This window comes from Neodiprion pinetum, chromosome 6 (genome assembly GCF_021155775.2).
Source record: "Neodiprion pinetum isolate iyNeoPine1 chromosome 6, iyNeoPine1.2, whole genome shotgun sequence".
NCBI lineage: Eukaryota > Metazoa > Arthropoda > Insecta > Hymenoptera > Diprionidae > Neodiprion > Neodiprion pinetum.
In genome coordinates, this window is record NC_060237.1 from 18,351,363 (window position 1) to 18,378,559 (window position 27,197).

A 27,197-nucleotide genomic window follows, 5' to 3' on the forward strand; every position below is an offset into this window, starting at 1 on the left:
GCCAGGGGCCTCATGCGTCGGTGCGGATGAGTTAAACAATAATGGCGGTAATTTAACAATACAGTATTTACGAAAGTTGACAGGCAATTCGGGATCGACGTTTGGATCTCTGTCATTTACTCGAAAGACAAGAAAGTGGTGAACTGTTGTTTTCCCGATTGTCGGAGCGGATGTCTAGGAGCTGACGAAACAATCTCCTTGTTTCGTGCTCCCAAGGATCCTATTATATTTCAAAAGTGGTACAGTGCTGCTAAAAAATTCGGCGTCGATCCTAAATTCAATCATTTTATTTGCGAAAAGCACTTCAACTATTGCGTACCCATTTATATCAGGTGACAGATGATGATGCTCTAATAAATTGTGAGTTCTCGTTTCCATGCGATTTGCATAAGGATGAAGTCATTGTATACTGTCTACACTACTATACAGTCATGAGAATGCCTCAATCAGCTAAAAAAAAATTCGGAAAATGTTGAAGAATAGTAGGGTAATTAAGAAGCAATCCAAACTATACTCTACGTAAAAACGCCACGTTAAATTTTTGAGGTATTTTAATATAATAATAATAATTTTATACATGATGCGTAATTACTTTATTATTACCCCACACACTCATTATTGTGTATCCTTTGCATTTGATTTTGATTTGAAATTGATTCAGTGTGATTACCGTTTTCTTTTCATCAAGAAAACGTACCGATGGAATTTTATTTGATCTTTGGTCTTTCGATTCATCATGCATTTCATTTTCACTAATATGTGTCGCTATGGTCACATACATTCATCATACAATTATTTTCTTGAGTAAAATGTTTATGTGCCCATGTAATCTTCAGCAGCAGATTTGATTTTCCACATGCAAATGTAAAACCGTTGACTGAAGAAGGTAAAGACAGTTACCCTTATGGGCTTTGGTGTGACGACCGAAAATCGTCGTGCGCGTGCGCCTCCTGAGATGTTCCGACGGTGGAGTTGACAACTTATTGCAGAACATCGGAGAGTTACCGATTTCGACATGATGCTGGCTGCATTCACCTTCTGAGTAACACAGTCTTCGCAATAGTAATCCCAAGCCAGTATTTAGCCTGTGTGTACTTATCGAGTTGAAGCGTTACCGACTTGTCGGCGATACAAGAAATAATTAATGAGAATAAATTTCTTCCAAAATTCGTAGCAAAACAGTGATTTAATTAAAGTATACGTACCCGAGGGAAGAATTAATACCTAGATTATAAATGATAACAGATCAGATTTAATAATGATGCAGAGACCAAAAAGTATGCACGCACACGCGGTCCATGTACGATATTGATATGTATGATACATTTAGGATTAATACGTGATCCATACTATAAATTTTATAATTTTCCAGGAGACAAACTAGATTATATACAATAATACGGCTGTAATATGAGAAAAGAAGGATTAGTCATTTCGAAATGGGATTCTATTCGACGCGCGCTCGATGTGTACCATAACATTAGGATTCATAATGATTCAAACAACTTTTCATTTGCTCTCTCGATTTTGAATTTTCGTCGGCATAGAATCGAAATGCTGTTTTAGCTGGTCGCAAGTGAAGTATCTACGTTGGGTAGAGGAGCAGAATTGTTTTTCAAAAAGTATTCGTATGGAAAAAAATTCAGAGTTACTGTAATATATCACGGATGCGCTGATTTTGATCGAGATGAAATGGATGCTCGGTATATAAGACAGTAACGCCGTGTAGTGAATTGAAGACCTAAAAAGGTGATAGGGAGAGAAAAAACAAAGCTTCTTGGAACTTCAAGTGTATTTTAACACACATTTGAAAGGTATGAGCAAAATTTTTTATCATCCAACTGTCGCAGAACGGCAGCATAGTTAGCTAACCCGTTAACTGAAGAATATATCTTGAGTCAACGGCTGACTATCGAAGGGCCTGGCCGCTTGAGTCTGGAATCGGCAGGAAGGATAAAGTGCGTATTTGTTGTACGAAATGTGCAAACTAAAATCATTATACATCGTATCATATCATCATACATCATACATCATATGTTCGGATGTTCAGAAAGTGACGTCACTCAGAATTTTTTTTCTCTTAACGTCATCGATCTGCTTGAAAATCTGCTAGCCGAATTCCTCAGTCTGGAAACAACCGCGCAGTAGAGCGGACGTATGAAAATCGCGCTCCGCAGATTTCGAGTACCGGGTTCTCTACCTCCTGGATCGTGCGCTCGGGGTCCGCGTCCTAGTGCAACTTGAGTTCCAGGACAGGCGCTTCGTAATTTCTGCGCTCCGGGTCCACTACCTGGTGAAACTTAAATTCCAGGACAAGCACTTCGTGGTTCCTGCGCTCCAGGTTTGCTACCTGGTGAAGCTTGACTTCCAGGACAAGCGCTCCGTATTTTAATTCATTTTTCACGCAAGCCTAAATTCAGTAGCTGTCAGTGCGCTAATAAAATTTCTATAATTTTTTGAAATTTTCTCACAATCTTCTGGATAATATGTGTCGTTACAAAAATTATAATAATCCTTACCCAATATTTTTGATGTGTTCTGATACTGAAAATATTTATTAGTATTCGCGGTATAACCCGAGGTCGTTGGCGGTGGTTGTTGGAGGTGGTTGGCGGTGGTGGGAGGTGGACGAGGAGGAAGACGAGGAGGACGAGGTGGACGAGGAGGACGAGGATTTGTGCTCGGTGAGTTCAACATTTTTGTAATGTTTAATGGCAATTCCAATTATATTTCATTTCAAATTTTTCGAACTTGTCACGTTTACAATAAGTTATTTCAATTCATTATTCGCGCAGGCACAAATTCAGTAGCTATGAATGCGCTGATAAAATTTATTATATTATTAACTGATTAATTAATTATAGTAATCCTTACACAATATTTTTAATGTGTTTTTATACTGGAAATATTTATTACTATTCAAGGTATAACCCGAGATGGTTGAAGGTGGTTGTTGGAGGTGGTTGGCGGTGGTTGGAGGTGGACGAGGAGAAGGACGAGGAAGTCAAGGAAAACAAGGTGAACGAGGAGGACGAGGATTTGTGCTCGGTGAGTGAAACATTTTTATAATATTTATTGGTAATTGCATTTACATTGTATTCAAAATTTTTGAAAGTTGTCATGTTTGCAATAAATTATTTCAATTCATTTTTCGCGCAAGCACATATTCAGTAGTTTCAAATGCGCTCATAAAATTTATTACGTATTAATTAATTAATTGATTATATTAATCCAAACACAATATTTTTCATGTGTTCTTATACTTGGAATATTTATACTATTCCAGGTATAACCCGAGGTGGTTATCGGTGGTTGTTGGCGGTGGTTGGAGGTGGTCGGAGGTGGACGAGGAGGAGGGCGAGGAAAATAGGAGAACAAGGTGGACGAGGAGGACGAGGATTTGTGCTCGGTGAGTAAAACATTTTTGTAATATTTGATGGCAATTGTAATTATATTTCATCTAAAATATTTCAAACTTGTCATGTCTACAATAAATTATTCCAATTCATTTTTCGCGCAAGCGCATATTCAGTAGCTCTAAATGCACTAATGAAATGTATTACATATTAATTAATTGATCAATTATATTAATCCGAACAGAATATTTTTCATGTGTTCTTATACTGAAAATATTTATTACTGTTCCAGGTATAATCCGAGGTGGTTATCGGTGGTTGGCGGTGGTTGGAGGTGGACGAGGAGGAGGACGAGGGAGATGAGGAGAACGAGGTGGACGCGGAGGACGAGGATTTGTGCTCGGTGAGTGAAACATTTTTATAATATTTATTGGTGATTGCATTAACATTGTATTTAGAATTTTTCAAACTTGTCATGTTTACAATAAATTACTACAATTCATTTTTCGCGCAAGCACATGTTCAGTAGCTTCAAATGCGCTAATAAAATTTATTACATATTAATTAATTATATTAATCCTTACATGATATTTTTGATGTGTTCTTATACTAAAAATATTTATCACTATTCCAGGTATAACCCGAGGTGGTTAGCAGTGGTCGTTGGAGGTAGTTAGCGGTGGATGGAGGCAGTCGAGCTGAACGAGGAGGAGGACGAGGAAGACGAGGAGAACACGGTGGAAGAGGAGGACGAGGATTTGTGCTCGGTGAGTTTAACATCATTATAGTATTTGATGAAGTAGGATCAGGAATGGGAGTAGGAGTGGGAGTAGAAGTAGAAGTACGAATAAAACAAGGATCAGGAGTAGGATCAGGAGTAGGTGTAGGATCAGGGATAGAATCAGGAGTTGGTGTAGGATCAGCAGTAGAATCAGGAGTAGGTGTGGGATCAGGAGTAGAACCTCGAGTAGCTGTGGGATCAGGTGAATAAGTAGTATCAGGAGTAGAAGTAGGAGTAGGATCAGGAGTAGGTGTAGTAATAGGAGTAGTAGTAGTAATAGCAGCAGGGTGCTCGTTGGGGGGGGGGGGGGGTAGGGTAGGATAGGGTGGAGTGACAAAGAAGAGAAACCAAATACAAAATAGTAACAGCCCTTTGCCGCAGCATAGATCCATACAAGATTCCAAGGTAGGCATCTTAGATTTACGAGCAAAGTCTGATTAGTACTTTGTCAATCTTGTTAGACCTATGAGATACGTTTCTAACCTGACAAAAATATATTGGAAATTTACAGTATTTGACAACAGTGATACCTTATCACATGGACAGTGGCCCACCTGATAATCAAGCTTTACAAGTCCTCATTAAGAGTAAGTTTTACAACTTCTTGGTAACAGTACCAACAATGACTTAATAACTTCATTCGAAATTAACAATATGTTTTTGTTTTCAGTATAAAAGGATATTAATGAGGATAGTCCAACGGTGCCCACATTATTAACGGACTACATATTGAAAGGTGGGTTGATTTCTTTCACCTTGTTTTGAATCCGTGCGAGATAAATACTTGTATATTTCACGGTCCAGTTATTATCATGAGGTTGAAGTTCGTAAAGTTATTCAGGCGATGAATTTTTAGAAAAACTTGGAATACAACTTCAGGATTGTCTGAAAATAAGTAAACCGTAATAAACCAAATTGTAATCATATCAAGTTATCAGTAACAAGCAATTGCGGGTGAAATATTAGCTTACTTTTGTAAGTATTTATGGATATAGCCTCTATGAATATTCATTGTTGGTATATAAGGTCTGGTAACGTACCTACTTTCTGTAAGAGATGTTGAAGATTTTCAACATAATTATGTTTCAGTTCTGTGCCCCACCTAGTGATCCACTAGTACATATCCTCCGACGTGACATCGCTGTGCTACGTATAAAGAAGAAAAGATTTATTAAGATGTAGATTGCTCCTCTCTTGCCATTGTGCTTTCAGCCATTGTTGTGGTGTGTGTTTAAAATTAAGGACAGTATATAATATAGAATAACAGGTACAGCTACGAATATAGCACTACAATAAATCTTATAGAAATGAGCCCTCATTGAGATTTCTCTGTATTTATAACTCGACGCGAGAAGGCAAAAATCAATGTAATGCCATCTGTAAGGTAATTGGACTCGTATTTGCACTACGAGAACTCGTTGGGCATTTTGCGGTGAAGTTTGAAAAATTGTTGTACAAGAAATTGAATAACTATAAAAATGGATAAAAAATATTATCTCTAATTGTGAATGTAGCTAATACAGCTTAAACCGTATATTGATTATGTTAATGATCTATTGTGACAAGATCGGAATTAGATAAGCTCTCTAAATACTTTTTTCTAGTCTATTAATTTATATCATGTATATGTAAATGTATACTTCTTCAGTTTATACAATCACTGCACTAGGATTACCCTTGCCACGTTTTATGTTGCGCTCGTGTAATTTGTATATTATTAACCTTACGTTTTACTCTATTTGCGTAAAGTTGTGAGTGTTTCTAATTTCTTGGCAATTATTATATATACAGAGATATATAATCTATATACTATATATATTATACTATATACAGAGAGGTATACACAGAGGTTTTAGTATATTCACATACGGATTTCTGTGTATAGGTATACTTGAACTAAAATATCCTTATCTCTAATACGGAGTTCTTCGTAATTCGCATTTGTTCTTGTAACCCAATGTCCTACATACGATGGCAAAAATCTAGATCCAACTTAACTGAGTCTCAAAGCCCTGTTCACATAAAAGCAGCTATTTTATAGAAATTATAGTTTATAGTTTACACAGCCCATTGCATGGTATTTCATTATAAATACATATGTTTCAATGTATTTAGAAATAATTTATCAAATGTACAGAGGTCGTGTGCAAATAATAAATGAATTCGACCGCAGTTTGATGTATTCATTGGAGCTTTAACAATAAATTTAAGCTTTGTTACTTCTTTCATTTTATTATGGATAATCAAAAACATTTCCGACTATTCGTGCTGTGGAAGCATGGGGATTAAACCAAATGTAGCAAAAGATTAGAAACAGTGTATGTAGAGTACAGGTATTTTTCTAATAATGCAAACACGTGTCGCTGGCTTAGTCTTGACATATCTAGAATACCACGCCTTGCGAATCAGCTTTCCAGACAGAGAATGATGAATTTTAAGGACTGCATTATCGTTGTTGAATACTCTATGCCTCATGGGAAACGAAAATCTGTAACGATAAAATTGATGCACCGGATCATCGTCGACTTTAACTTATGAAATGTCCTACCCTTTTCGAACACCTCCTACCTCCCCCTGCCACCTCCGACCATCAATGCCAGCGCCGACCACCTCCTACCATTTCCGAACACCTCCAACCATCCTATTTACCTATATTACTAGATTAGCTATGATATGAAAAGAGAAGAATTATTCATTTCGAAATGGGATTCTATTCGACGCGCGCTCGATGTATTCCATAGCATTAGTATTTATAATTATTCCAATAACTTTTCATTTGCTCTCTCGATCTTGAATTTTCATAGGCATAGAATCGAAACGCTGTTTTAACTGGTCGCAAGTGAAGTATCTGCGTTGGGTGGAGGAGCAGAATTATTTTCGAAAAGTATTCGGATGGAAAAAAATTCAGAGTAACTGCCATACATCACGGATGCGCTAATTTTGAACGAGATGAAATGGATGCTTCGTATATGAGACAGTATTTAACGCTGCGTAGTGATTTAAAGACCTAAAAAGGTGATAGGGAGAGAAAGAACGAAGCTTCTTAACACTTCGAGTGTATTTTAACACACATTTGAAAGATACGAGCAAAATTTTTCATCATCCAACTGTCGCAGAACGGCAGCGTTATCAGCTGACCCGTTAACCGAAGGATATATCTTCAGTCAACGGCTGACCATCGAAGGGCCTGGCCGCTTGTGTCTGGAATAGGCAGGAGAGATAAAGTGTGTATTTCTTGTATGAAATGTGAAAACTAACATCATTATACATCATATCATATCATCATACATCATACATCATACACCGTACATCATACATCATACATCATACATCATACATCATACATCATACATCATCATACCTAGTATTACAGTTCGAAACCAAAGTTTGAATTTTCGGATGTTCGGAAAGTGACGTCACCAATCTAAAATCGGCTAGCCGAGTTCCTCAGTCTGGTAACAACCGCGCAGTAGAGCGGACGGTTGAGAGTCGCGCTCCGCAAATTTCGAGTACCGGGTTCTCAACCTCTCGGATCCCGCGCTTCGGGTCCGCTACGTATTTCGAGTACCGGGTTCTCAACCTCCCGGATCCCGCGCTTCGGGTCCGCTACGCGGTGAAACTCGACTTCCAGGATAAGCGCTCCGTGGTTCCTGATTCATGTTTACAATAAATTATTTCAATTCGTTTTTCGCGCAAGCCCAAATTCAGTAGCTGTCGGTGCGCTAATAAAATTTCTCGACTTCCAGGATAAGCGCTCCGTGGTTCCCGGTTCATGTTTACAATAAATTATTTCAATTCGTTTTTCGCGCAAGCCCAAATTCAGTAGCTGTCGGTGCGCTAATAAAATTTCTATAACTTTATAATCTTCTCATAATCTTTTTGGTAAAATATATCGATAAAAAAATTATATTAAACCTTACACGGTATTTTTGATTTGTTCTCATCCTGAAAATATTTATTAGCATTCGAGGTATAACTCGAGGTGGTTGGCGGTGGTCGTTGGGGGTGGTTAGGGGTGGTTGCGGGTAATCGCGGTGATTCAGGAGGAGAGGGACGAGGATTTCTGCTCGGTGATTTTAACAAGTTTATAATATTCGATGGCGATTGCAATTATATTTCATCTAATCTTTTTCAAACTTGTCATCTTGGCAATAAATTATTTCAATTCGTTCTTCGCGCAAGCCCAAATTCAGTAGCTGTCGGTGCGCTAATAAAATTTCTCGACTTCCAGGATAAGCGCTCCGTGGTTCCTGGTTCATGTTTACGATAAATTATTTCAATTCGTTTTTCGCGCAAGCCCAAATTCAGTAGCTGTCGGTGCGCTAATAGAATTTCTATAACTTTATAATCTTCTCATAATCTTTTTGGTAAAATATATCGATGAAAAAATTATATTAAACCTTACACGGTATTTTTGATTTGTTCTCATCCTGAAAATATTTATTAGCATTCGAGGTATAACTCGAGGTGGTTGGCGGTGGTCGTTGGGGGTGGTTAGGGGTGGTTGCGGGTAATCGCGGTGATTCAGGAGGAGAGGGACGAGGATTTGTGCTCGGTGAGTAAAACACTTTTATAATATTTGCTGGCAATTATAATTATATTTTATCTAAAATATTTCAATCTAGTCATGTTTACATTAAATTATTTCAATTCATTTTTCGCGCAAGCACATATTCAGTAGCTATGAATAAGCTTATACAATTTATTATATTATTAAATAATTAATGAATATTCTTATAATATTTAATGGCAATTGTAATTATGTTGTATTCAAAATTTTTCAAACTTGTCATGCTTACAATAAATTATTTCAATTCGTTTTTCGCGCAAGCCCAAATTCGGTAGCTGTCAGTCCGCTAATAAAATTTCTCGACTTCCAGGATAAGCGCTCCGTGGTTCCTGGTTCACGTTTACAATAAATTATTTCAATTCGTTTTTCGCGCAAGCCCAAATTCGGTAGCTGTCAGTCCGGTAATAAAATTTCTCGACTTCCAGGATAAGCGCTCCGTGGTTCCTGGTTCACGTTTACAATAAATTATTTCAATTCGTTTTTCGCGCAACCCCAAATTCGGTAGCTGTCAGTCCTATTCAAGGTATAACCTGAGGTGGTTATCGGTGGTTGTTCGAGGTGGCTGAAGGTGGTCGGAGGTGGACGAGGAAAAGGACGAGGAGGACGAGGATTTGTGCTGGGTGAGTAAAACACTTTTATAATATTTCATGGCAATTGTATTTATATTTCATCTGAAATATTACAAACTTGTCACATTTACAATAAATTATTTCAATTCATCTTTCGTGCAAGCACATATTCAGTAGCTATAAATAATCTTATACAATTTATTATATTATCAATTAATTAATTAATATTCCTATAATATTTAATGGCAATTGTAATTATATTTCATCTGAAATATTACAAACTTGTCACGTTTACAATAAATTATTTCAATTCAGTTTTCGTGCAAGCACATATTCAGTAGCTATGAACAATCTTATACAATTTATTATATTATTAATTAATATTCTTATCATATTTGATGGCAATTGTAATTATATTTCATCTGAAATATTACAAACTTGTCACGTTTACAATAAATTATTTCAATTCATTTTTCGTGCAAGCACATATTCAGTAGCTATGAATAATCTTATACAATTTATTACATTATTAATTAATTGATTAATTACATTAATCCTTACACAATATATTTGATGTGTTCCTATACTAAAAATATTCATTACTATTCCAGGTATTACCCGAGGTGGTCGGAGGTGGACGAGGAAGAGGACGAGCTGGACGAGGAGGAGGACCAGGTGGACGAGGAGGAGGCGGGGTGGGTCGTGGAAGAGGACCTCTCCTCTCCTCAGAGGAGAGGAGGGGGAGGGGTGGGTCGTGGGAGAGGACCTCTCCTCTCCTCAGAGGAGAGGAGGGGGAGGGGCAGGGAAGGGGGAGAGGTGGGCGGGGAGGGGGAAGGGAAGGGAAGGGAAGGGAAGGGGTGAGGAGGGGGAGGGGGGAGGGGGAGGGGGGGCGGGAGGGAGGGGGGGAGGGAGGGAGGGCGGGAGGGAGGGAGGGCGCGGGGGGGGCGGGGGAGAGGAGGGCGGATGTGAATGCGAGCCCGTTAGAGTTAATAGAGCAGTACACCCCCCCCCCCCCGCGCCCCGGCCCTCCCCTCCCCCCCTCCCTCCCTCCCCCTGCCCCTCCTCTCCCCTTCCCTTCCCTTCCCTTCCCTTCCCCCTCCCCGCCCACCTCTCCCCCTTCCCTGCCCCTCCCCCTCCTCTCCTCTGAGGAGAGGAGAGGTCCTCTCCCACGACCCGCCCCTCCCCCTCCTCTCCTCTGAGAAGAGGAGAGGTCCTCTCCCACGACCCACCCCGCCTCCTCCTCGTCCACCTGGTCCTCCTCCTCGTCCAGCTCGTCCTCCTCCTCGTCCACCTCCGACCACCTCGGGTAATACCTGGAATAGTAATGAATATTTTTAGTATAGGAACACATCAAATATATTGTGTAAGGATTAATGTAATTAATCAATTAATTAATAATGTAATAAATTGTATAAGATTATTCATAGCTACTGAATATGTGCTTGCACGAAAAATGAATTGAAATAATTTATTGTAAACGTGACAAGTTTGTAATATTTCAGATGAAATATAATTACAATTGCCATCAAATATGATAAGAATATTAATTAATAATATAATAAATTGTATAAGATTGTTCATAGCTACTGAATATGTGCTTGCACGAAAACTGAATTGAAATAATTTATTGTAAACGTGACAAGTTTGTAATATTTCAGATGAAATATAATTACAATTGCCATTAAATATTATAGGAATATTAATTAATTAATTGATAATATAATAAATTGTATAAGATTATTTATAGCTACTGAATATGTGCTTGCACGAAAGATGAATTGAAATAATTTATTGTAAATGTGACAAGTTTGTAATATTTCAGATGAAATATAAATACAATTGCCATGAAATATTATAAAAGTGTTTTACTCACCCAGCACAAATCCTCGTCCTCCTCGTTCTTTTCCTCGTCCACCTCCGACCACCTTCAACCACCTCGAACAACCACCGATAACCACCTCAGGTTATACCTTGAATAGGACTGACAGCTACCGAATTTGGGGTTGCGCGAAAAACGAATTGAAATAATTTATTGTAAACGTGAACCAGGAACCACGGAGCGCTTATCCTGGAAGTCGAGAAATTTTATTAGCGGACTGACAGCTACTGAATATGGGCTTGCGCGAAAAACGAATTGAAATAATTTATTGTAAACGTGAACCAGGAACCACGGAGCGCTTATCCTGGAAGTCGAGAAATTTTATTAGCGGACTGACAGCTACCGAATTTGGGGTTGCGCGAAAAACGAATTGAAATAATTTATTGTAAACGTGAACCAGGAACCACGGAGCGCTTATCCTGGAAGTCGAGAAATTTTATTAACGGACTGACAGCTACCGAATTTGGGTTTGCGCGAAAAACGAATTGAAATAATTTATTGTAAACGTGAACCAGGAACCACGGAGCGCTTATCCTGGAAGTCGAGAAATTTTATTAGCGGACTGACAGCTACCGAATTTGGGGTTGCGCGAAAAACGAATTGAAATAATTTATTGTAAACGTGAACCAGGAACCACGGAGCGCTTATCCTGGAAGTCGAGAAATTTTATTAGCGGACTGACAGCTACTGAATATGGGCTTGCGCGAAAAACGAATTGAAATAATTTATTGTAAACGTGAACCAGGAACCACGGAGCGCTTATCCTGGAAGTCGAGAAATTTTATTAGCGGACTGACAGCTACCAAATTTGGGGTTGCGCGAAAGACGAATTGAAATAATTTATTGTAAACGTGAACCAGGAACCACGGAGCGCTTATCCTGGAAGTCGAAAAATTTTATTAACGGACTGACAGCTACCGAATTTGGGTTTGCGCGAAAAACGAATTGAAATAATTTATTGTAAACGTGAACCAGGAACCACGGAGCGCTTATCCTGGAAGTCGAGAAATTTTATTAGCGGACTGACAGCTACCGAATTTGGGGTTGCGCGAAAAACGAATTGAAATAATTTATTGTGAACGTGAACCAGGAACCACGGAGCGCTTATCCCGGAAGTCGAGTTTCACCGCGTAGCGGACCCGAAGCGCGGGATCCGGGAGGTTGAGAACCCGGTACTCGAAATACGTAGCGGACCCGAAGCGCGGGATCCGGGAGGTTGAGAACCCGAGACTCGAAATTTGCGGAGCGCGACTCTCATGCGTCCGCTCTACTGCGCGGTTGTTTCCCGACTGAGGAATTCGGCTAGCTGATTTTGAATTGGTGACGTCACTTTCTGAACGTCCGACATCCAAACTATGGTTTCGAACTTTGATACTATGTATGATGATGTATGATGTACGATGTATGATGTATGATGTATGATGATATGATATGATGTATAATGCTTTTAGTTTTCACGTTTCATACAAGAAATACACACTTCATCTCTCCTGCCGATTCCAGACTCAAGCGGCCAGGCCCTTCCATTGTCAGCCGGTGACTAAATAAATATCCTTCAGTTAACGGGTCAGCTAATAACGCAGTCGTTCTGCGACAGTTGGATGATGAAAAATTTCGCTCCTATCTTTCAAATGTGTGTTGAAATACACTCGAAGTGTTAAGAAGCGTCGTTCTTTCTCTCCCTATCACCTTTCTAGGTCTTTAAATCACTACGCAGCGTTAAATACTATCTCATATACGAAGCATCCATTTCATCTCGTTCAAAATTAGCGCATCCGTGATGTATTGCAGTTACTCTGAATTTTTTTCCATCCGAATACTTTTCGAAAAACATTTCTGCTCCTCCACCCAACGCAGATACTTCACTTGCGACCAGCTAAAACAGCGTTTCGATTCTATGCCTATGAAAATTCAAGATCGAGAGAGCAAATGAAAAGTTGTTGGAATAATTATGAATACTAATGTTATGGAATACATCGAGCGCGCGTCGAATAGAATACCATTTCGAAATGAATAATTCTTCTCTTTTCATATCATAGCTGATCTAGTAATATAGGTAAATAGGATGGTTGGAGGTGTTCGAAAATGGTAGGACATTTGAAAAGTTAAAGTCGACGATGATCCAGTGCATCAATTTTTTCGTTACAGATTTTCTTTTCCCATGAGGCATAGAGTATTCAACAACGATAATGCAGTCCTTAAAATTCATCATTCATCTCTGTCTGGAAAGCTGATTCGCAAGGCGTGGTATTCTAGATATGTCAAAACTAAGCTAGCGGCACGTGTTTGCATTATTAGAAAAATACCCGTACTCTACATACACTGTTTCTAATCCTTCGCTACATTTGGTTTAATCCACATGCTTCCACAGCACGAATAGTCGGAAATGTTTTTGATTATCCATAATAAAATAAAAGAAGTAATAAAGTTTAAATTTATTGTTAAAGCTCTAATGAATACATCAAACTGCGGTCGAATTCATTTATTATTTGCACATGACCTCTGTATATTTGATAAATTATTTCTAAATACATTGAAACATATGTATTTATAATGAAATATCATGCAATGGGCTGTGTAAACTATAAACTACAATTTCTATCAAATAGCTGCTTTTATGTCAACAGGGCTTTGAGACTCAGTTAAGTTGGATCTCGATTTTTGCCATCGTATGTAGGACATTGGGTTACAAGACAAATGCGAATTACGAAGAACTCCGTATTAGAGATGAGGATATTTTAGTTCAAGTATACCCATACACAGAAATCCGTATGCGAATGTACTAAAACCTCTGTGTTTATTGTAAAAATCTAGTTCTAAATATGTGTATACATGTATATACACATGCATAAGTATACATATACACATGCATGTACATAAATAATTGCCAAGAAATTAGTCCCTTGTGGCGCCAGTGGTCCTCGTTGGTGGTATGTTGCGATAGTTCTCCTCGTTGGTGGTATGTTGCGATAGTTCTCCTCGTTGATTGTATCCGTAGCTCGTGTTATACGCGTTACGTAGATAAGAAGAAATAGACGAGGAAGTAACTTGACTAGTTAACTTAACATAGGTTGTGAATTGGTTTTTCTGGAACATCGGGGTCAGATGTACCCCGGGAGGGTTTTGCGCGATAATACACATCCAGATGTGCGTTAGGTAACCCTTGTAACAGTTTTTGCCAGTAAAAAGTATCACAAATTATAAAACGGTACAACATGATAGGTAGAGATACATTTTTGAGAACGGTAATGTTTTAGTAACTGCTTCTCTTCGTCACTATGCTCGATGAACGGACTTCGCCTGGTTATTAATTTCTTCGAAATCAGCTTTTTTTCTCGTGTATTTCTTTGAGCACTTTCAGCTTTTTTGTTGATAGTTCTCTTTGTTACCGAGCGACCCTCTTCGTTTGCTCATTCTCATGTTCTTGGGCCTTGTTCTCTGTTGCTTTTTGCACCAAAGCTGCCTTGTATCTCGTGTGAGTATTTCTTGCGGCATGGATAAGTGCTTTAGTGATTGGAACATTGTGTATCCCACTAGCTGCGATAACAGCATCGTAAACTTACCGTAGTACCACAGATTGTTCATGAAGATTTTTTACGAGTTTTTCTTTGTTGGTCGAAAAGACTCTTTCTAAGTTCGCATTACCATGTGATATAATGAGCAATGTTTTAATGAAGATTTTGAAATGATCGTTACCGTCAGTGTTTCTCAACGTTCGCATCAAAAAATGAGCAAGTCTTCCTTCAGGCCTGTTATAATTCTTCATTATATTTCTTTCAATATTTCCTTCTCATGTAATATCCTATAAACTCTTTTCGTCGAGAAGGACCGTCTTTAAAAAAGTTATACAAGGCTCTCAAAAAATCGATGATTTCCTAACCAGTACCGCAAATCCTAGCTTGGAATGCACAATGCAGCGAATGAATACCGAATCAACCGACATCAAGAAGTTTCAGGTCATCATTCTCAGATTTAATGTCCTCCTTGCGAAGCCAAAAAATTTGAAATTGACATGTGAGCCGTCCATCGATGCATGTAGAATCTTTTCAAGATCGGATCCATCTATGGCTCTTTTGAAAGCCTTCAACAAATCTTCTTCAGTCGTATGTTCCAGGAAAACAGACGTCGGGTACCTCGACGTACTTACTTCATTTTTTTCTTTGTCCCAATATCTCACAATGCGATGCATTTGTTGTTTCTGTGCAATCTTGGTTAGGCTTTCGCAGAATTCTAGTACATAAGTATCACATGACTTAGTGATATCATATAAATTGTTGTTAAAGTAAGGCGCAAGACCAAGGTTAATTACATACGAAATTTTAAATTTACCGTGTTCTAATTTTTGGACTTCATCAATTTCGGAGAAAATGTATTTGAATAAAGCCACTTTCTCTGCTGAATTACGAAACGAGTCGTGATTGAATACAGCCCCCATACACCAGATGATCTCTCTCTTCGGTAAGATACTGATCCATCACTCATTCTTTCAACATCGAATAAGAACGTATTTGTACGCATGACGAAGTATTGCTACCAGACTGATGTGCAGAGGATGCATCAGTTTCTGACCTATCAGTCGAGTTCTCACATCTCTTAGATGCCACAACTTTATTGTAAGCTGCAGACTCAGAGGATTAGATGGCCGGTGTGAAAAAAGTCTTCGGAGGCGTTGCCTAAAAATATATAAAGTTTGTTATGAAGTTCTTCGTAACCGACAGCTATCGCGTGCAAAACGTTGGTAACATACCGTCGTCAACGCGAAATTGAAAAGTTGAGAAAGTGTTGCACAAGCAATATGTACGACGGAATTATACAGTGAAAAAATAAATGCAATCAAATACATAAACGTGTATGATTTATATTTACCTGAATATATCGAATCTTTTAGGGGGTGGGGGAGGCAAGGGCAGGGACGGGAGCGGGATGGGAAAGGGCAGGAGGGGGGGGGGGGAGGACGAATGTTGGTGCGAGCCCGTTAGAGTCGATAGAGCAGAACCCCCCCCCTCACACGCCCACCCCCTCCCCCTCACGCTCTCCCACATCCCCGCCCCCTCCCCGCCCCACCTCTGCCACGACCCGCCCCGCCCCGCCTACTTCTAGTCCTACTCCTACTGCTACTGCTACTCCAACTTCAACTCCTACTACTGATCCTACTTCTGATCCTACTCCTGATCCTGATCCTACTTCATCAAATATTATAAAAATGTTAAACTCACCGAGCACAAATCCTCGTCCACCTTGTTACCCTCAGCTTCCTTGTCCTTTTCCTTCTCGTTCTTCTCCTGGAATAGTAATAGTTATTTTCAGTATAAGAACACATCAGAAATATAGTGTAAGGATTATTATAATTAATCAATTAATTAATAATATCATAATTTTTGTTGGCGCATTTATAGCTACTGAATTTGTGCTTGCGCGAAAAATGAATTGAAATAATTTAATGTAAACATGTAGTTTGTAATGTAGTTTGAAATATGTTATATAAAATATAATTGCAATTGCCATCAAATATTATAAAAACGTTTTACTCACCGTGCACAAATCCTAGTCCACCTTGTTCTCCTCATCTTCCTCATCCACCTCCTCCTCGTCCATCTCCGACCACCTTCAACCACCGCCAACCACCTCCAACGACCTTTAACGACCACCGCTCACCACCTCGGGTTATACATCGAATACTAATAAATATTTCCAACGTTAGAACACATCAAAAATATTGTGTAAGGATCAATACAATTTGGGAAAAGTACAAATATTTTTTTTCCAAATCAATCAAGTACGATAATTATTAAGCGAAACGTTGATTGTCAGCTATTTTCATTTTAATTGGAGATAACTAACGATGCTTTGTGAAATTTCGAGTATATTTTTACTCACATTTGGACAGTACAAGAAAAATTTACCCATCATCAATTGTCGCAAAATGGCAAAGTTATTAGGTGGCAATTGAAGCGCCTCGTCGCTGGAATCTTGAATTGACAGGAAAGATGGCGTACGTAATTTATGTCTGAAATGCAAAAACTAAAATTACTTTGAATTGACATATATTTTTACCATCGATGAACTAAAAAACACAGAAAAAAAGGTTGAATCACATTCATCTCCGTTCAGAAATTTCTTTGTAAAAATCGTTACTTTTTACGTTTGAGCTCGACAACTAATATGATATCAGGGTTTCTTGGGTTATTTTAGTACATCGATAATATGATGGTGCGCGAATCGGATATAACTAGTTTTCAAACACTCGCTCGCTAAAGCTTGCTCGGGGTCGGATGCCTAGTGTAACTGGTTTTTGTGCTCGTGCGCTCGTTTACTAGTTGTCGGTGTTTTACCATATGCGATAGTTGTAGGGGAGACTGGGGCACGATGGACTTCCCAAAAAATCCAGGCATTTGCTTCACAGTATACAGAATAAACACTGGCTTTGTGCCATGTGACGCAAACCGAATCTGCGAGTTAGATTATTTCTGTACATATAATGCTACAAATCACGCTTACACATGCATGGAAGTTTAACATATTGTGATTTCATGTCGATAAATTTCGACAAAAAATTCCACAGAACAATCTGCTAAGTGCTGACAGGTTTTGGAACACAACGCACAACAAATTTTAGCTTCAATTGAACGGTACGTTATTGTCATGTATTTCTATGTATACAATGCCAACCACTCACCCATTGCAATTTGTTGCTCCTGGTCGTTCGGTTTTTTTTCTGATTCAAAATTTTATCTGCAGCATGCACATTGGTTTGATATCACAAAATATGACGTTTTCAATAATCAAACTTGTAAACTTGAAATTTAATCCGGAAGGTCAAAAGTCATCAGGTCGAGGACCTGGACAGCCAGAAATACGGAAAATTAGTCCTGAAGGTCAGAAGTCACCGGGTCAAGGACCTGGACAGCTAGAACCACGGAGCGCTCTTCATCCCCACCCCTCCTCTCCCAGGACCCACCCCGCCCCGCCTACTTCTACTCCTACTCCTACTGCTACTCCAACTTCAACTCCTACTACTGATCCTACTCCTATTCCTACTCCTGATGCTGATCCTACTTCATCAAATATTATAAAAATGTTAAACTAACCGAGCACGAATCCTCGTCCTCCACCTCGTCCAGCTCGACCACCTCCAACCACCGCCAACCACCTCCAACAACCACCGCCAACCACTTCGGGTTATACCAGGAATAGTAATGAATATTCTCGGTATAGGAACACATCAAAAATATTGTGTAAGGATTGATATAATTAATTATTTAATTAATAATACAATAAATTTTATTAGCGCATTGATAGCTACTGAATTTGTGCTTGCGCGAAAAATGAATCGAAATAATTCATTCTAGACATGACAAGTTTGAAATATTTTACATGAAATATAATTACAATTGCCACCAAATATTATGAAAATGTTTTACTCACCGAGCACAAATCCTCGTCCTCCTCGTCCACCCTGTTCTCCTCGTTTTCCTCGTCCTCCTTCTCGTCCACCTCCGACCACCTTCAACCACCTCGAACAACCACCGATAACCACTTCAGGTTATACCTTGAATAGTAATAAATATTTTCAGTATAAGAACACATCGAAAATATTGTGTAAGGATTAATATAATTAATTAATTACTTAATAATATAATAAATTTTATTAGCGCATGGATAGCTACTGAATTTGTGCTTGCGCGAAGAATGAATTTAAATAATTTATTGGAAAGATGACAAGTTTGAAAAAGATTAGATGAAATATAATTACAATTGCCATCGAATATTATAAAAACGTTAAACTCACCGAGCACAAATCCTCGTCCCCCTCCTCCTGAATTACCTTGATTACCCGCAACCACCCCTAACCACCTCCAACGACCACCGCCAACCACCTCGAGTTATACCTCGAATACTAATAAATATTTTCAGCATGAGAACAAATCAAAAATAATGTGTAAGGTTTAATATAATTTTTTTATTGACATATTTTACCAAAAAGATTATGAGAAGATTATAAAGTTATAGAAATTTTATTAGCGCACTGACAGCTACTGAATTTGGGCTTGCGCGAAAAACGAATTGAAATAATTTGTTGTAAACATGAACCAGGAACCACGGAGCGCTTATCCTGGAAGTCGAGTTTCACCACGTAGCGGACCCGAAGCGCGGGATCCGGGAGGTTGAGAACCCGGTACTCGAAATACGTAGCGGACCCGCAGCGCGGGATCCGGGAGGTAGAGAACCCGGTACTCGAAATTTGCGGAGCGCGACTCTCATCCGTCCGCTCTACTGCGCGGTTGCTTCCAGACTGAGGAATTCGGCTAGCTGATTTTCGATTACTATAGTTCGATGACTTCGAGAGAAAAAAATTTTGGGTGACGTCACTTTTTAAACATCCGAACATCCAAACTTTGGTTTCGAATTTCAATACTATTTATGATGTATGATGTATGATGTATGATGTATGATGATATGATGTGTAATGATTTTAGTTTTCACATTTCAGACAAGAAATACGCACTTTATCTTCCCTGCCGATTCCAGACTCAAGCGGCTAGGCCCTGCGATGGTCAGCCGCTGACTAAAGGGTATATTCTTCAGTTGACGGATCAGCTAATAACGCCGCCGTTCTGCGACAGTTGGATGATACAAAAGTTTGCTTGTAGTTTTCAATTGTGTGTTAAAATACACTCTAGGTTTTAAGAAGCTTCGTTTATCTCTCCCGATTAAAAAAAAAAATCGCCGACAATCGCCTTTTTAGGTCTGTAAATCAGGACACTGCGTTAAATACTGTCTCACATACGGAGCATCCATTTCATCTTAAAATTAGTGTATCCGTGATGAATTACAGTTACTTTGGATTTTCTGCCATACGAACACTTTTCGAAAAACAATTCTGCTTCTGTATCCAACGTAGATACTTCCCTTGCGACTAGCTAAAACAGCGTTTCGATTCTATGCCTACGAAAGTTCAAGATCGAGAGAAAAAATTAAAAGTTGTTGGAATAATTATGAATATTAATGTTATAGAATACATGGCCGAGCAGGGGGACGCAGAGGACGAAGGTGGTCGGCGGAGGTCGGTGGTGGTTGGAGGTGTTCGGAAATGGTAGGCGGTGGTACGGGGTGGTAGGAGGTGGCAAGAGTTGGCAGGGGGTGGTAGGAGATGGACGGAGATGGTAAGCGGTGTTTGAAGGTGGTAGGAGGTGACAGGAGGTGTTTGGCGGTGGCTGGAGGGGGTAGGAAGTGTTTGGAGGTGGCCGGAAGTGATCGGCGATGGTCGAGGAGGACGACGACGATGATAATCACGTGGGCCGAGGGTGCGGAGGAGGATGATGGGGTCGAAGTTGACGAGGACGACGAAGGCGGTCGGAGGTGGGAGGAGACAGCGCCGGACTTACCTATAGGCTCGAGAGGCCCGGGCCTAGAGCATAGACATATAAGAATAGACCGTGCGAGCTCGAAGGTAGCTCGTTGGTGAATGCGATAGCGTGATAGAAAGAGAAAGCTGCATATGGGCCCATCCTTCTATCCTTGTCTAATCGCGCGCATGCGCGTTCAGTATTCTTCTAGTAAGGATGAAATAGAAAATGTATGAATAAAAGTTTTTTTACTCTCACGCCTCGCAGTGTAGTATACTGGCATACACAACTCGCGTGTCTCGCGCATGCGCGATTAGACAAGGATAGAAGAGGGCCTATATGCAGCTTTCTCTTTCTACCACGCTATCGCCTTCCCAGCCCGCTCACGCGGTCTATTCTTATATGCTATGGCCTAGAGTGGCATTTTCTAGGGGCTGCAAAAATGGGCACTGGAAATTCAATTTTTTTGGTAAATCAAAATCATATGCAACTTGTAGAATGGATTTTTTGAAGTGAAACTTCTACCACGGCGTTGGAGAATTTTGGATGGGAGTGAATTCATGAGTAGCCCTTTAAACCACACACTAGTATAGGGGGAAGTCCCCGAATCAGCGCCCGATTTACCTGTATGTCACTATTATTATTATATGTATGTAGCTATATCGAAAAATATTGAATAAAATGACTGCTTATGAGCATGTGTGATACAAATTATCAAATATTGATCGATCCTGATTGAAAAAATCCATAAGTGAACAGATTACTAGGTGCGGGGGGGGCGGCGAATAAGTTCGGGACTACAGGCGGCTCCAAGTTAAATTCGGCGCTGGGAGCAGGTAGTTGATGGAGGTTAGACGTGCTCAGGGGTTGTGGTAGTTGGCGGCGGACGCGTTTACGCGTCTTCTCACGGGGATCATCGAGCTGATCGACATTTCTAAGTCGCAGTCGACAAGTAGTCTACGTACTCACATTTTACCGACTCAATCTTAAGGCCGTGTTCGTAAATTGACTGACAGTACTCAAAAATCCCTAGGACAGAGTCAGAGCTATTGACAAACTTGGAAGCGCAAAAGAGATAAAAGATTGCTGACAGTACTGTCAGTCAATTTTCGAACACGGCCTTAATCTTTCATATCGACACTACTTTGGCTGCTACGAATGTCGAGTGTCCCAGGCCCACCTGGGCCCACTTGCCCGCCAAAAACTCGTCACAAAAATTTACCCACGGGTATCCGTCTTTATATTCTTCAGTCAACGCTCGAGGCAAATTAGGAAAAATTCTCCTTATTTGGCAACACTGCCGTAGGACAGCGAAATCATGAAGTGAGGGCTAGATAAAGCGGTTACTGACTTAAAATCAGTTAGCTAGGTTGCTTAGAATGTATCACGGGACGCTTTTATGCGATTTGATCAAAGAATTCAAACAGTATCTTCAAAGTAGGTTTCTAGCTGGAAAATTTACCGTCAAATATTTTATTGTGTACACAAACTATGGCAAGGGTCGCTCCGAGTATTTATGTTCTAAGCTTCTGAGGCACCAGAACAGCCAATGTCAAAACAACTTGTCTGCCTTGTCGTTTATGGTAGCAAAAACTCTACTGCACTTCCATTAACACCTTTCATTTGTAACATTTTAGTTATGGCAACCCGCTTACAGAGCAAGGAATGGATATACATTACAAGCCTGTATAATGTATGATCGTTTAATTGTTAAAATATAAATATATGTATATATAATAATATAGTTATTATGGTGTATAATAATAATATGTATAATTCCCTCTTGGCTAATGTTACTTGGTATCATTTGCTTATCGCTTTTTTTTATCTCCTTCTTTTTTTATTGAATTTTCTTTTTTCATCTTATCAGTATTCATTAATATAACACGGTGAGAGAAAAAAAAGGAATAAATAATAGTAATAATATTGAGAATAAAGTTTCTGTAAAATTCAAACATTCCTAAATTGCCAAATTATCATTCATAGCAGAATAATTAATTTCATTAATATTCTGGATAAATAACATATTATTAAATTTCCTGATTCAATTTGTTTTTTTCGCTCACCGCAAATCTCATTACGTGGTAATAAGACATTTAATTACTAGGCATTATTATGAATAACCAATACTTTTGAAAAAGGCTTTTTTGCTCATCATTTTATACAATTATTTTTGTATCCGAATCATCCCCTGCATATAAGGGACATTCTCGGATTGACGCAAGTTGAGTCAGCAATCTGTAATTTCTCTTGAAACAATTACTGCAAACTCGGTTTTCCATTTCCTTCTCTCTTTTTTCATTATAAATCATGAATATATTCAAAGTTAGATTGCATTTAGATTATATGAGTAGCTTGATAATACCTATTAGAAAAAAAATCAGAGGCTATAGAGCACCGAATCACCGTATTTAGAGCTGTGGGTTTGAATTCTCTGTATAAGATATAAGGTCAGTGATTGATCGAGACAATCGAAGATGTTGCTGCTGAATGACTTTCCTGATACGAAAATTGTGGAAAATGTTCCTGTTCTTCAGCAATGGAATTTAATCCGCCTCCGCTGCCCAAGCATCCCTGATCTGGAGGCGTTAATTCTACGCTTTCTCCAGTAAATTCACTGTCAAAATACCGTGTGTCTGTGTCCGATGTTACTTGAGGCTTGAAAGGTGGTGGAATTTTCTTTTGCTCCAGGTCTGACCAGTCAATAGATGAAAAGAATGCATGATTCATTATGTCTCTCGCATCGTTTGGACCCCCTCCTAGTCTTTTACTTGGATCTTTAATCAGTAATCCTGCAAGTAATAAATAAGAAATATTCAAAATGTTCAGTCATTAACTTTTCACATTATAAATCGATACTTGTATAAATGTAAAGTTTAAATTATTAATAACAGTTTCAACTAACCACCAAGCATATCCTTAGCCTCATTACTGATTGCTCTTGGAAATTTGACTTCTTCCATAATAATTAAGGTGAACAATTTCTCATGGTCACGGTTGTAAAATGGGAGTCGACCGCACATCATTTCATACATAACAACTCCAACACCCCACCAATCTACTGCTCTACCATAGTCGTTATCTTCAAGTACTTCAGGAGCTAGGTACTCCGGTGTACCGCAAAATGTCTTAGTGGTCCTCCCTTGTAAAGTAATCACAAAATGATGAAAACAATTTGTGGAAATATTACGATGATTCTTTGTCTCAAAATATGGACCCCGAGTATTTTGGAATGCAAACTGCCGGAGTCTAACAGATTACATACCATACGTGATGTCCTCTTTGCACAGACCAAAGTCCGCGATTTTTATGTGTCCATCTTTATCCAATAGAAGATTTTCAAGTTTCAAATCGCGGTAGATAATACCCTGGGAATGCAAATATCCTAAGGCAGATATAATCTCTGCCCCATAAAAACGCGTACGATCCTCTGGAAATACTCTGGAACGACTAAGATGGAAGAATAATTCGCCCCCGTTTACATATTCCATAACAAAACACAGTCTGTCCGCTGTCTGGAAACTGTACTTCAGAGACTGAGAAAGGAATAATTTACAAGTAAGAATGAGTTATATTGAGTGATAATTAAAAGTTTCTTTCGAATAAACGAAAGCAAACTGAAATTAATCAATATAACTAAATGGATGGATAAATTGACAATTAATGTATACGTACAATTAAAAAAGGATGACTGGTCGTACGGAGGACACGATTTTCTGTCAATGTATGTGCAACTTCGTCTTTCCGAATGATCACTTCTTTCCGTAAAATTTTTATAGCATACAGATGACCGGTGGCTTTTTCACGGCATAGAATCACCTTGCCAAATGTTCCCTTTCCGAGTACTTTCAAGAACTCAAAATTTTCCAGCGTCTATGGTAACAATAAGGAGGTATTATAATGTTTGTTTTAAACAGCTGAGAGAAAGCTTTCAGATTTTTCTACTTGCCACTTTCTTCTTGCCAGTACTTTTACTGCTCGATGTACCCTGAACACTAAATTTTGCTGACAATTCATCAATGCTGCCTCCATCACTGTCTCCTGATACAACACCAAGTGATCCACATGAATCTGATCGCACACCAGGAGATATCTCTACATCCATGTCCTCAGACAATGCCGAAGGTTGCATCGCGCCATCCAACCGTTCCTGACTAGCCAGCCGATCTGCTACATATCTACGTACAAGTAAACAAAATCTAATCTGTTATAAATAAATTTAATTAACGACATTTGTATCACACGCTTTACTATAATCAAGACCAAAGGATATGTGAGATTTTTGAGATTAAATGTATTTTTTTTTTGTGCCTATGTTAAGCTGGAAGTATAAACATTGTTCTCAAGCATCAAATTGAATTTTTAGGTCCATTTTAGTTGATGAAGTAACTGACTGGCAAAAGTAGGAGAGTTTTACCTTCAGAAGCTCTCAGTTTTATAGGAAAAGAAAATAAAATAGGGTACTTTTAAAGAAATAAGGGACCCACTGTGTAACCTGAAATATGTTTGAATCTATGTATAATGACTATAAAAACAACTAAACGAAACACTCTATGGCAATAATACATCAAAGGGATCGGTACTTGCATGATTAAAAAATGGGGACAGTAGTTGCATGATTAAAGAAGTTACTGAATTGTATTAATTTTGAAATCGGCATTTTGTTGCATATAAGAACAAAACCAAAGTCAAAAGTAAACCAATTCTATAAATTCAAACCTCAATCAATATTAAAATGAATCAAAAGTGAAGAAGTATTCTGCACACTCTGAGATATGATTTCAAATAATATTAGTCCGAAAAAGGATGTAAAATAAAAAATACAACATTCACAATACTCATCGGTTACCATGTGAAAAGTAAAGAAACTAAGTACAGTTGAACAAAAACATATGTAATGGTGGGATGACAGAAAAACAGCATTTATAACATATATTATGCCCTAGAATATCACTAGCTCATTGTTCGTTGTTTCTGTTTAATCAACAACAGAGATAGCTAGTTTTGAAAATATTCAAATGCTTATTAGTTGACCACATGTATACTCAAGTAATTATCATATCGTCTGAATCACTTGGCTCATATTGATTGAGAGCTTTGCATGAAAACAACCTACGAGCATCTCTACTGAAGCAAACACGCTGAATCCAACATGGGTAACATAAGACAATTAACAAACGTTGAACGTCTTGAAATAAATAACTGCTTTGGGGCTTATTTTCACTTGTCAATGATTGAAGTATTCATTACCTGGGCTCAAAGTTGTAACATTAAACCTATCAGAAAGTTCTCAGGGACATAATTTCAGAAGCTTTGTAAGATAGAATTGATAATATTACCTGATTGCTGCGACCCAATCCTCTCTTTCCTGTTCTGTGTCAACATGAAACGTTCGCTCAATGACAGTTGTCCATTGCAAGCCTCTAATAACGAATGTATACGGTTTAGGCCTGTCGACAGACATAATTTGGCAACCACGCACAGTGAAATTGTTGAGCGGATGCGCAGCTGTAGCAATTTGCTGCTCAGGTTTGGTCTTGAAACCAACCAGGGTGCCATCATCTCGAAGCACAAAGTAACGTGATCTCCAATTCTTTATATGTTCACCTGGACGAAGAAACGAAAATAAAAGTCAGAACAGAATATAAGTGCATAAAAAAATACATTTCGGAAGCGCGGAGGATGATTGTAGAGATAAAATGAGCTATAGCAAAACAATCGCTGATAAAATACGAGTATGAGATGTAAATATGTGTAACGTGACTGTGTGTATATACTCTATGCAACTGCGTGTACCGCGTATGCGTATGGGAGCGCATAGTACGTAAATGTACGTGCATATATTTAGTACCGCGTTTTTGAAGCCAGCCTTCCTTGACGACTTGCTGACCGTCTCCAGGCGTCGCGACGCCCATCTGTGCGTCTCCCATATCCCCCCAACAATTTTACTCAAACGTAAAGATATTTAATGTAGTTCACACAGTGGTTAATTTTTTACAATTCAATATATATCGCCGAAATATGCAGGACTACGCTGTAATTCACTGCACACTACAAAACACTTATTTTTCAATATAATCACACTTATATGTTCTAGCCATTGGTCGGGGTAGCATGCTTCAACTCGTTTTTCACATCAAACTGCATGAAAATTTTTTAAACCTTATTCTTCACTCCGCAAACATTTGCTAATATATGCTTTCGTCTCTCATACACAAGTTCCACCAATCCGCCATTAATTACTGTGCACTAGGTTAGAACGTTAGTTGTGAAAGTGATTCTAGAGGGAAACTCAATATGCAAAGGTCTGAAACGATAGGTGGTGACGAAGGCCCTCTCGTTCCATACTTTGAGCGCTAGAAGCGTTGGCAGATAGGAGTAATTTGAAAACGAACGTCCATATCCCTGTTTTCGGTATTCATCAAGAACACTGGAATATAATAATACTGAAATACGATCTTACATAACGCTTACATATGAAATCTCGAAGGTGGGGGTGACTCCAGGTTTGCAAGTTTTGCAAGCTTCTGATATCTACACACGAAGTCACTGCTATCGGGGAGCTTTGCTTTGAACCTTAGAGCATATACCATAACATACCATAGAGGAAGCCTGGTGGCGGAAAAAGAGTCCCCGAGTGCGAAAGAGAGAAACATAGTAAGACGAGTAGTTCTCTCTTTCTACGGCAGCCAATC

At 38.9% G+C, this 27,197-nt stretch overlaps 2 protein-coding genes and 1 long non-coding RNA gene across 10 annotated transcripts; 1 reads left to right on the plus strand and 2 right to left on the minus strand.

Annotated features, from left to right (window-relative positions):
* The first annotated feature begins 2,378 nt into the window (after nucleotides 1-2,378).
* Nucleotides 2,379-6,263, plus strand: LOC124222159 (uncharacterized). 3 transcript variants are annotated; one of them, XM_069136841.1, is made up of 8 exons: nucleotides 2,379-2,684; nucleotides 2,925-3,048; nucleotides 3,287-3,409; nucleotides 3,649-3,759; nucleotides 3,991-4,123; nucleotides 4,649-4,724; nucleotides 4,808-4,873; nucleotides 5,227-6,263. In XM_069136841.1, the coding sequence occupies exons 2-4, from the start codon at nucleotides 2,937-2,939 to the stop codon at nucleotides 3,717-3,719; spliced, it is 306 nt and encodes a 101-aa protein (XP_068992942.1). In that variant the 5' UTR covers nucleotides 2,379-2,684; nucleotides 2,925-2,936; the 3' UTR covers nucleotides 3,720-3,759; nucleotides 3,991-4,123; nucleotides 4,649-4,724; nucleotides 4,808-4,873; nucleotides 5,227-6,263. The 3 variants fall into 3 exon arrangements, 2 of the variants coding, with proteins under 2 accessions (XP_068992942.1, XP_068992944.1); XM_069136843.1 differs by lacking the exon at nucleotides 3,649-3,759; XR_006883947.2 differs by lacking the exons at nucleotides 2,379-2,684; nucleotides 2,925-3,048; nucleotides 3,287-3,409; nucleotides 3,649-3,759; nucleotides 3,991-4,123 and adding an exon at nucleotides 4,458-4,542.
* Nucleotides 6,264-13,637: 7,374 nt separating this feature from the next.
* LOC124222164 (uncharacterized) lies at nucleotides 13,638-17,157 on the minus strand. Of its 3 annotated transcripts, XR_011177487.1 has the most exons (5): nucleotides 17,059-17,157; nucleotides 16,688-16,833; nucleotides 16,372-16,437; nucleotides 15,485-15,828; nucleotides 13,638-15,385 (listed from the first exon to the last, which is right to left on the minus strand). It is a non-coding gene; the product is annotated as an uncharacterized lncRNA (long non-coding RNA). The 3 variants fall into 3 exon arrangements; XR_011177486.1 differs by having other exon boundaries at nucleotides 13,638-15,828; XR_006883957.2 differs by having other exon boundaries at nucleotides 13,638-15,828; nucleotides 16,688-16,813; nucleotides 17,033-17,157.
* Nucleotides 17,158-22,189: 5,032 nt separating this feature from the next.
* Akt (Akt kinase) lies at nucleotides 22,190-27,029 on the minus strand. Of its 4 annotated transcripts, none has more exons than XM_069137052.1 (7): nucleotides 26,977-27,029; nucleotides 25,842-26,109; nucleotides 24,452-24,680; nucleotides 24,178-24,375; nucleotides 23,768-24,038; nucleotides 23,408-23,644; nucleotides 22,190-23,294 (listed from the first exon to the last, which is right to left on the minus strand). In XM_069137052.1, the coding sequence occupies exons 2-7, from the start codon at nucleotides 25,964-25,966 to the stop codon at nucleotides 22,954-22,956; spliced, it is 1,401 nt and encodes a 466-aa protein (XP_068993153.1). In that variant the 5' UTR covers nucleotides 25,967-26,109; nucleotides 26,977-27,029; the 3' UTR covers nucleotides 22,190-22,953. The 4 variants fall into 4 exon arrangements, with proteins under 4 accessions (XP_068993153.1, XP_046488699.1, XP_068993155.1 ...); XM_046632743.1 differs by lacking the exon at nucleotides 26,977-27,029 and adding an exon at nucleotides 26,354-26,944; XM_069137054.1 differs by lacking the exon at nucleotides 26,977-27,029 and adding an exon at nucleotides 26,851-26,910.
* Between the last annotated feature and the right edge of the window lie 168 nt (nucleotides 27,030-27,197).

Bases quoted from the DNA above. Each gene is read 5' to 3' on its own strand.
- LOC124222159 (XM_069136841.1), top strand. From the start codon at position 2,937: ATGGTTGAAGGTGGTTGTTGGAGGTGGTTGGCGGTGGTTGGAGGTGGA. The intron at 3,049-3,286 runs GTGAGTGAAACA...ATACTATTCCAG, and splicing joins AGGACGAGGATTTGTGCTCG to GTATAACCCGAGGTGGTTAT. The intron at 3,410-3,648 runs GTGAGTAAAACA...TTACTGTTCCAG, and splicing joins AGGACGAGGATTTGTGCTCG to GTATAATCCGAGGTGGTTAT.
- Akt (XM_046632743.1), bottom strand. From the start codon at position 26,432: ATGGGAGACGCACAGATGGGCGTCGCGACGCCTGGAGACGGTCAGCAA. The intron at 24,681-25,841 runs GTAATATTATCA...ACTTGTACGTAG, and splicing joins GATTGGGTCGCAGCAATCAG to ATATGTAGCAGATCGGCTGG. The intron at 24,376-24,451 runs GCAAGTAGAAAA...TTGTTACCATAG, and splicing joins GTACTGGCAAGAAGAAAGTG to ACGCTGGAAAATTTTGAGTT.